This window comes from Anarrhichthys ocellatus, unplaced genomic scaffold (assembly GCF_004355925.1).
Source record: "Anarrhichthys ocellatus isolate YVR2014 unplaced genomic scaffold, GSC_Weel_1.0 scaffold982, whole genome shotgun sequence".
NCBI classification, from domain to species: domain Eukaryota; kingdom Metazoa; phylum Chordata; class Actinopteri; order Perciformes; family Anarhichadidae; genus Anarrhichthys; species Anarrhichthys ocellatus.
The window spans coordinates 4570-14814 of NW_022280956.1; the positions used below are offsets into that span (position 1 = coordinate 4570).

Here is a 10245-nt window from a genome sequence, read left to right on the forward strand (position 1 = left end):
TCTGAGATGTAGTACAGTATAAAGTACAACATGTACCTCTGAGATGTAGTGGAGAAGTATTTTGTAGCAGAATATGGAAGTACTCAAGTACAACTCTGAGGTACTTGTACTTTACTTAAGTACAGTACTTGAGTAAATGTACTTTCCACCTCATAAATCAAATGAAGCTAAATTAAATTGATTTGACAGTTTTAATAAAAGATCAAAAACAAAATAAAACAAACATTTTAAATATATAATGAAAAAAAAAAAATCACATCATGTATATTATTATATAGATTAATATAATGTCCCAGAATCCTCTGGGGCCCTCCGACATGGAAAACTAAAATTAAATTAAACGTCTGACTCCGCCCCTTGGCCTGGGTTTGCAGATGTTTTAAACCCCGCCCATCCTCTGCTCCTCTGGCTCGGCCTCCTCCACAGGTACACCTGGGACAAAACACCCGAAGATGTCACTCCAGCTCAGGTACACACACTGATTTGACCTCACCCGTCACCTGGGCATGGCCCTCTCTGATGTCACTGCTGACATCATCAGGAGGCCAGCGCAGCTCTCCGCTCTCTACCTGTCAGAGAGGGAGGGGCCAATCAGAGAGGGAGGGACCAATCAGAGAGGAATCACAACTGAGGAGGGGGAGGGACCAATCAGAGGACTCACCTGTTGGAGCACCTGATTGGTTAAAGGACGAGTTCACTGTTTCTTTACAGGAAGTCAGTGGGTACATCCCAAGTCTCTTAATTCTCATTTCCTCGCTCCTCGATCCTCGCTTGAACCGGAAGTTGTTCTGCGCCGCCATATTGACGGCCGTCCCAAAGCTCTTATTTAGCTCTGAGGATCGAGGATGGAGGACGGAGGAGGGATCTCTGAGGAGCCATGAGCGAGGAACCACGAGAACAGACTTCCAGGAAGTCTTTTAACGGCCGACACGCCCCCTCACTGTTCATCTGTCATGTGATTGGACGCTGCAGCCGATCGGACTGATGACTGAGTTTAACACCAGAGTGAAGACGGATCACAGATTAAACTCTAGTTTATATTTGATTAGGTTTCTGATTCAACATCTGGTTTAAATGAATGTTCATTGTAGTCTGAACAACAAAAGGACCACAAACAACTTTATTCATTTATTAGAAAGATTTGTGTTTTCATGATCTGAACTTTTATTATGAAAACAATTAAAGTCAGAGGGAACTGGAGAGACGAAACACTTATTTTTTTTATATAGATATCTATAGATCTATAGATATCTATATAGATATCTATAGATATATAGATATCTATAGATATATAGATCTATAAATATATAGATATCTATATATATAGATATCTATATATCTATATATATATAGAAATATAGATATCTATATATCTATATATATCTATATATATAGATATAGAAATATAGATATAGATATCTATATATATATAGATATCTATATAGATATCTATATATAGATCTATATATAGATCTATATATATATATATATAGATATTGATATATAGATATAGATATAGATATATAGATCTATAGATATATATAGAGATATATATATATAGATATAGATATATATAGAGATATATATATATAGAGCGAGAGAGAGAGAGAGAAACTTTTTACATCATTTATCATCATTTCATTCAGTCACGTGAGGCTGTTCATTCCTGATTGTCGGGTTTGATGAGTTTTATCATTTAAGAGAAACAATAATCATATTCTCTGTTATTTAATATCGACGTCATAGTCTGAATTTCAAAACGTACAGACGCAAATAATTCATAAATAAGACGATCGCATCCCGCCGGTAGAAATGGATCCTGATCTTATAAACAGAACACAGGACACAGTTTGTTAACAGACTACAGAGAGAAACACCTCTACATTGGTGATTACTGTGTCTTTATTAGTTATTAGTATTATTAGTTACTGTTATTAAGTACAGTGATCATGTGAACAGACACTAACTTATCAAAAGTCTCTCCAGCTGTTAAAGCCGACTGACAGCTGATCAGCTGTGATCATCAGCACCGTCATCAGAAACAGACGTCGCTTCACGTGATGCAACTGAGGAAAGGACGTCTCATGACTCCTAAAACATATCTCCTCGTTTCCTCTCTCCTCGCATGGTTTCCTCCGTGCATCCCTGGTGGGAGGGACTAGGACGCAAGGAAAGGACGCAAGTGAGGGAAACGGGGATGCAATTAAGAGACTTGGGATGTACCCAGTGTGTGTATTATTCAGTCTCACCTGTAGAGCCACTGCATCCTCTCCAGAAGCTCTGCCTACTGTTGATTCACAGGTATTCATCTCCTGCTTCATCTCAGCAAATCCGAACCCAGAGACAACAGGAAACAGGAAGCTGAGAGACAAAATAAAATCACCAAAATAAAAGATGTGAAGACAGACAGACAGAGAGACAGACGGAGAGACAGACAGAGAGACAGACGGACAGACAGACGGACGGAGAGACAGACGGAGAGACAGACAGACAGAGAGATAGACAGACGGAGAGACAGACAGACAGAGAGATAGACAGACGGAGAGACAGACAGACAGAGAGACAGACGGAGAGACAGACGGAGAGACAGACAGACGGACAGAGAGACAGACGGAGAGACAGACGGAGAGACAGACAGACGGAGAGACAGACAGACAGACAGACGGACAGAGAGACAGACGGAGAGACAGACGGAGAGACAGACAGACGGAGAGACAGACAGAGAGACAGACAGACAGACAGACAGACAGACAGACAGACAGACAGACGGACGGAGAGACAGACAGACAGAGAGAGACAGACAGACGGAGAGACAGACAGACAGAGAGAGACAGACAGACGGAGAGACAGACAGACGGAGAGAGAGACAGACGGAGAGAGACAGACAGACAGAGAGAGAGAGAGACAGACGGAGAGACAGACAGACAGACAGACAGACGGAGAGACAGACAGACAGAGAGAGAGACAGACGGAGAGAGACAGACAGACAGAGAGAGAGAGAGACAGACAGAGAGAGAGAGAGACAGACAGGTGGCTCCTCCTCGTCACGTGTCTAGCCCCGCCCCTCCGGACCGCTGCCTCAGAGGATCAACTGTCGGTGAGATGGAAGGTAGGAAACAGCTGTTCTCTGTTGTTTTAACGTCTTTTATCTGAAGGATGAGAAGCAGACTGATCCGGATCGATCCGTTTAAAACACTGAAAACTGCTGAATCATTACGTCATTTCGATCCTGAACGGAGATGCTTCTTCTTCTGTGGTTTTAATTATTGATCTGTAACGTGACGCCGACGGAAAACTGATCCATGACGTCATTTGAACCTCGTATCAAACCCGGTAAAAAAACCGTTTTGTTGATGTTTTAATGACGTTGATGTTGATTTCTGAATATATGACGTCATTGCTCTCAGACACAGAAGTCGAGCTGAGAGATTAAGTTTCATGAGACTGAATAAAATGTTCTTTGTTTTTAACAACGTTCTCCACAGAATGATGATTGTGTTGTTCAATAGAACATGTCGATAAAGTTGGTGTTGAATGTTCAGGAGGCAGCGAGGAGAACCGAGGAGGAGAGAGGAGGAGGCTCCCCAAACTAAAGAACCCTGCAAAGATCTGGAGGAACCGCAGACAGCAGAACCACACCGAAACCACAGGTCAGAACCAACAGAGCATCAGATAGAACAGCATCAGGTCAGAACCAACAGAGCATCAGATAGAACACCATCAGGTCAGAACCAACAGAACATCAGATAGAACAGCATCAGGTCAGAACCAACAGAACCTCAGATAGAACAGCATCAGGTCAGAACCAACAGAACACGATCAGGTCAGAACCAACAGAACATCAGATAGAACAACATCAGGTTAGAACCAACAGAACCTCAGATCGAACACCATCAGGTCAGAACCAACAGAGCATCAGATAGAACAGCATCAGGTCAGAACCAACAGAACCTCAGATAGAACAGCATCAGGTTAGAACCAACAGAACCTCAGATAGAACACGATCAGGTCAGAACCAACAGAACATCAGATAGAACAGCATCAGGTTAGAACCAACAGAACCTCAGATCGAACACCATCAGGTCAGAACCAACAGAACATCAGATAGAACAGCATCGGGTCAGAACCAACAAAACACACAGGTCCTGGAGGGTCCTCAGGGTCCTCAGGGTCCTGGAGGTGCACAGGTCCTGGAGGGTCCTCAGGGTCCTCAGGGTCCTGGAGGTGCACAGGTCCTGAAGGGTCCTGAGGGTCCTGGAGTACACTTACTGTGTACTAGCTTTGTGTTGTCAGAGTTTGAGGTTCTGCAAGAACTCGTTCATAATAACACAAGAATGCTTTGTTTGTTGCAGAGGGGGAGTTGTTCTGTGAGGAGGCTCTTGAGCAGCAGGAGGAGGAGGAGCAGCTGGAGGAGGTCGGCAGGAGGCTGATCATCAGGGAGGAGCAGCTGTTCAGTCAGGACTCCCCCAGTGAGGAGGAGGAGGACCAGCTGCAGAAAGACTTCGAGGCTCTGAGACTGCAGATGTGGATAGCCGTCCACAACACCTTCACCTCCACCTCCTCCTCCGGGCATTTGAAGGTCCTGAGGAGTGCTGTGGCCTCCATCCAGCAGCAGGAGACGCAGGACCGGCGCTGGATCGGGTGTCCGGAGGACCAGGTTCCGGTGTGGCGTCCTCAGAAGTGTCTCAGGACTCACAACACTCTGCTGCACAACATGGTGGAGTCCAGACTGATGAAGGCTGCTGAGGATGACTGCAGCGACACAGAAGAACTGTCTTCTCCTCTGAAGAGACAGGTGAGTCATCAACGAGCGGGTGTGTCACATGGAGAACTTATGTTGCTAATACACCTGTACAGGTGTGTCACATGGAGAACTTATGTTACTAATACACCTGTACAGGTGTGTCGTATGGGGAAGCGTGTGAAGGAGGACCTGCTGACGGTGGTGAGGACGGTGCAGGACTGTTACCCTCCACAGATGGACATCCTGAACTTGTATGCTGGACTCTTCCATCAGAACTTCTGTGCTCGGCTGACTGGACTTGCTGGTTCTGGACTGGAACCAGACGACTGCAGCTACCTGCTGTTCTGGATCAACCACTATTATCCACAGTGAGTCCACCAAACGCATTTAACTCTGCATGGGAGGTTCTGAATGATCAGTCATGGTGTCTCTGGTGGTCTTCAGGGTCTCACATGAGTCTCTGGTGGTCTTTAGGGTCTCAGCTGAGTCTCTGGTGGTCTTCAGGGTCTCAGCTGGATGGATCAAAGAACTTAACTGATCTGGATCCAGTTTTTACCTGTAAAGTCTCAGGTGTGTTTGTTTCCTCCTGCAGGGAAATATTAACCCATGAAGAGCTGCAGGGAAAGATCAAGACGGCCTGTCTTGGTTCTCTGCTGCTGCAGGACCACCTGAACCACCTAGAGGACCAGTACCTGACCCACAAAGAGGTCAAGACCAGCAGGCTGATGGGTTCTGGTCCCAGTCAGAAGAGTCCTTTCATGTGGTTTTCTGTTACTTTACGTTTAACACCTGATGAAGTATCTGTTAGAGTGTTCACACTGAAAGGAGTTGAAGCGTCAGTTAAAGACTAAGGGTGTTTTCTTTCCTTCAGGACAAAGTGAAGTTGTGGCTGAACGCAGCTCTGAAGAAAGAAGAGGAATGCTGGCTGAGCGGCCAGGAACCTGAACTCATCGACCAGTTCTTCTTCAGTCCACTGGCTATAGATGTCATACAGGTGAGACACAGGTGTGACGACCCTCTCTGCCTGTTCGTTTGGCTGCCTTCCTTGCAGGTGTGGAGGTGGGTGTGGCAGAGGGTCGTCAGGCAGAGTGGAAGCACCTGAGGCCATTAGCAACACTGGCCCTGTGTGCCAGAGCACTCGGTACAAAAACCCTCTGGGTTCTCAGTTGGTCTCTCGCTCCTTCCTGAGACACCCACTTTGGTTTCTGTTGCGGTTATGGTTTGTTTATACACTTTACACGCCTCCACTCACCTACACTGCTGAAATGACTGACTTCACATGTCACTATTAGTTTATGTTTGTCTTTTATATTACTTTAAACCTAATAAATAATTAATCAACTGTTTCATTGAATGCGTCTCCCTTTTTTTGTCATGGCCGTTCGGCACGGTTTGTGACACAGGTGAGACACTTCCAGGTAGCGATGTGTGTAGCAGGTGTACCTGGACATGTGTTTGTGTTTCCAGGTGATGAACGGCTCCCTGATGGACTTCAGCTGTGTGATCAGAGACCAGAGCAAAGCTCAGAAGATCACAGCTCACCTGGACAGCTTCCTCAGCAGGTAGAATATTAACGGGGCTCGTTGATCCAGGCGTGATCCAGGCGTGCTCCAGGTGTGATGTGACATTAAATACTCTTGTGTTTCAGCTATAAGACGTGTGTGGAGGAGTTTGTGAAGGGAAACTACGTGAACATTGGCTCAGTGATCAAGGCTCACCTGGTCTGTGAGCAGCAGCTCAGGTACGACAACACACCTGTACAGGGTCACTGCTAGATGAGGCAGGTGGTGGGGAAGTGGGCTCTGATTGGTTCTCTATGACTGTCATCAGGGATTACATCACAAGTCAAACAGGAAGTCTGTCGGAGCAGCAGCGACGTCGCTGTCTGGACACTCTGTCGGCCCTGAAGGATTGTGGCTACAGGTGTCTCACCTGTCCCATTCACATCCAGCTGAAGGTACAAATACACTAAAAGTGAAGCTCTGTTACTAGGTCCAGGTCTGGCTGTACTGCAACAGGTCCAGGACTTGCTGTAGTCCTGTTCAGTAGGAGCCAACAGAAGCAGGTCATCTGCATAGAGTAGAACCTGGTCTGTGAGTAGAGCCTTGAGACCAGCTGGTTCCTGTAGTTAATGTAGGTGTAGACTAGAGAGGGACAAACATATGGTCCTGTGGTGGACAGGTTAGTCCATGAAGGGGTTCAGGGTGTAAATCTGATCTGAGGTGACTGTTTGATGAAAAAGTTCATGAAGCTCATAAGAACCTTCTCCAGATCACCTGTGGGATTTTATCTCCACTTTTATAGTTGATGAGACTCCAGAAGTCTGTTTAGATTATTCAATTTTCCCAGAATCCTATGAATCGATCACTCTCATGGTCAATGTGTAGAGGTGAGTCTCATAGTCAATGTGTACAGGTGAGTCTCCGTCAGCTGTGGACGTCCGTCTGGTTAGACGAGTCACTTCCTGTTGTCGACTCTCTGCTGGACGACCTGAACCAGCAGCTGATCCACCTGAAGGACCTGGAACCAGCATGCAGACAGGTGAGACAGTTTACCTGTCTGTCCACGTGTCTGTTTGTCTGTCTGACCACCTGTCTGTCTGCAGGCCCTGCTGTGTGTCCTCCATCAGGACCTGGCACTTCAGTATGTGAAGAGGATGATGAAGACCAGGACGAAGAGCAGAGAGCAGCAGGTGGGCGGAGCTCAGAGGATGACTGAAGATGCCCGAAAGATCACAGAGTTCTTCAGCGAGGGGGTGAGACTCTACCTGAGATCCTGGTCTCTCCTGATCCTGGTCTCTCCTGATCCGGGTCTCTCCTGGGAACCAGGATCCTCACAGTATTGTCTGTGTCCTCAGGGCTGCACTGAGACTCAGTGGCTCGGTGAGATGTTCTGCAGCCTCGCTGAGGTTCTTCGTCTACAGGATCCTGGAAGTGTTCAGCTGGAGCTCGTCAGTCTGGCCAGAAGGTTCCCCGACCTCAGGTAGGGAACCGGCGACCTCGGGTACGTAGGGAACCGGCGACCTCGGGTACGTAGGGAACCGGCGACCTCGGGTACAGAGGGAACCGGCGACCTCATTTAATGTCTCGACTTGAACTAAAAAGTTTTCAGAGTCTCGGGTTGTTTGACAGATGAATTATTGTTTTGAATATTTTTAGACAGGAAGTCAGGGGGACACATGACACAGGTGTACCTGCACACACCTGTGCTGCTGGTGGGTTCTTTGGGCTTTAAATAGGTCAGTTTATGTTGTCATATTCAAACACTGAAGCTGTGACCTGGATCAGCTGTGTGACAAACACCTGGTTGCCATAGGTGACGCCAGGTGCGGCAGGTTTGGGTTCAGGTGTCACAAGTGTGTGAAATACGGAAAAACACTGAGAAGTCGTGTTCACAAAACACCTGCAGCGTCTCACCTGTCCACCGGGTGTTGAATTGATCTCTCCTCCATGTCGTGTCTCCTCAGTGACGGTCACGTGTCAGCGCTGCTGTCTCTGAAAACCGGCCTATCAGCTGCTGACGTTCGCTCCATCAGGCGGAGCGTGGAGGAAAACCGCCTCCTCGGCGTTTCCGCCAATGAGAGACGTCCGTTCTTCTGCAAGGTGAAAGTGAAATGGATCAATAAAAAGATCAATGAGATGATGAAGACATGAAGAGCTGCTGTGTTTGGTTTCGTCGACACATTAACAGACAGGAATGAGTGAAAACAATGAAACTAGTCTTCACTGAATCTAACACTCGTTATACTGAACACCTGTTATGTTACAGTATATTATTCAGTAATGTATCATTAAATACTGTAGTGTTTGTCAATCATCAGGGACTCGTGCACGCTTGCATGACTCTCTGCTGCCTCCTGCTGGTTAAACACTACAGCTGCAGACACACTGGAAACTTTGGTGTTAAAAAGACGTTTTCAATAAACACAGAATACGTCTGAAAGTATATGAATTATTTATTGAGCTGCTCTGAGGGAGAAAACAGTTTTACAATATAAGTTCTGCATGGTTTACTTGTTTATAGATATCCAAAACCTTATGACGCATACATTGTTAAAGAATCTTTGAAAAATAATCAAAGTTTGAAGTCTTGACTTGTCATATGCACGACTGTTTTAATCTTCCAATGCCTATTTCGCATGGTTTTTTGATTTGTTTCTGTATGAAATAAAAATCCCCAATAGCCCCATTATAATTCCCACAGACACCCAGATGCTGTTATTTTATTGTATATGTTTATCAGTGCATTCTATACCTGGGCCTTCACTGCTGTCCTGCAGCTGAAACACAGCAGTGTTATGATTTGTTTCTGTTTCTGACTGCAGCGTGAGGCTGCTGTGAGACTGACCTGCGAGAGCTTTGGAGCTCACGGCAGCACCGCTGCTCGTTCACCAGAGCAGAATGTACGAGCTTTAACGTCAGAGTCACAACACCAGAGAAGTCTCTAGATTTGTCTCCATGAGGGTTTTGGAAAGTCGCCAGATTTAGTGAGGAAGTTGCCAACTTGGCAACACTTGCACCAACTAAATGTGTCCCCAGAGCAACACTGGACGTAACAATAGTTCCTATCGCATATAAAACCAAACAAAAATCCAATCTTCATAAAAACAAGTTGTACAAATAATATATAAACAAGCATATTAAAGCTACTGCAGATGTAAAAACAAACATTTAACTCACCAGAGCTGCGGTTCACTATTTAAAGACAAAGTGCATCCTCCTTTCTTTGTTAAAGAGTTTAATCTCATGGTTGTTCAGTATATCAGTGTGTTTTAGTTCCAGCAAGAAGTCCTATTCACGGACGCCAGTGAAGACAGTCGAGCCTCCCCAGTTGTATTTCTTGAATATGTTTTAATGCGTTCGAGGCTGAAAATGTCTGCTCAGAGTCAACAGATATTCACCGTCTCCTCCTCCTGTAGTTGGTACAGTCAAGGTACCAGTACTTCACTGTCTCCTACTGTACTACATCTCAGAGGTATATAAACACATGAATACATCAGTAATATCTAGATGTTCTTCTGCATGATGAGTACTTGTACTTGTGTCGTGTACTTTGTGCAGAATGAAGACAGCAGCGTTTAGTCGGGGCCACACAGACTTTATTAGATATTTCAGGTGTTGGATGGGTCCAACAGGAAACAGAAAATCCTTCAAGTGAAGTCTAGCTGAGCGGCTCTAAACGTCTTCAGGACGGCTTCTGATTGGTTACAGTGAGGGGTGGGGGGCAGAGGTCACAGTGACAGGTCACTTCTGCTCAGGTATGATGTCATCGATGCTGTCTCCAGCCTCCAGACGTTTCTCCATGTCCACCAGCAGGTTGACTCCGTCCACCACCATCTGAACCAGCTCCACCTCAGAGAAGCCCAGACGGTCGGCGTTGGAGATGTCAAAGACTCCGCCCACTGCTGCCGTGTCCACGCCCCCTTACACACAGACAGAAAGTGATGTCACATATATATATATACATATACATATATGTATATATACACATATATATATACA

At 45.8% G+C, this 10245-nt stretch overlaps 1 protein-coding gene across 2 annotated transcripts; it reads left to right on the plus strand.

Moving 5' to 3' along the window:
- The first annotated feature begins 3079 nt into the window (after positions 1-3079).
- LOC116377177 (tumor necrosis factor alpha-induced protein 2-like) lies at positions 3080-8686 on the plus strand. Of its 2 annotated transcripts, none has more exons than XM_031838752.1 (13): positions 3080-3109; positions 3543-3650; positions 4353-4795; positions 4901-5112; positions 5337-5451; positions 5616-5738; positions 6212-6306; positions 6393-6485; positions 6575-6701; positions 7160-7285; positions 7350-7499; positions 7602-7726; positions 8211-8686. In XM_031838752.1, the coding sequence occupies exons 1-13, from the start codon at positions 3103-3105 to the stop codon at positions 8395-8397; spliced, it is 1911 nt and encodes a 636-aa protein (XP_031694612.1). In that variant the 5' UTR covers positions 3080-3102; the 3' UTR covers positions 8398-8686. The 2 variants fall into 2 exon arrangements, with proteins under 2 accessions (XP_031694612.1, XP_031694611.1); XM_031838751.1 differs by having other exon boundaries at positions 3088-3333.
- The last annotated feature ends 1559 nt before the right edge of the window (positions 8687-10245 follow it).

Excerpts from the sequence above, each read along its gene's own strand:
- LOC116377177 (XM_031838751.1), top strand. The coding sequence starts at position 3,303 with ATGACGTCATTTGAACCTCGTATCAAACCCG. Across the intron at positions 6,702-7,159 it reads CCATTCACATCCAGCTGAAG|GTGAGTCTCCGTCAGCTGTG; the intron begins GTACAAATACAC and ends CAATGTGTACAG. Across the intron at positions 7,286-7,349 it reads TGGAACCAGCATGCAGACAG|GCCCTGCTGTGTGTCCTCCA; the intron begins GTGAGACAGTTT and ends GTCTGTCTGCAG.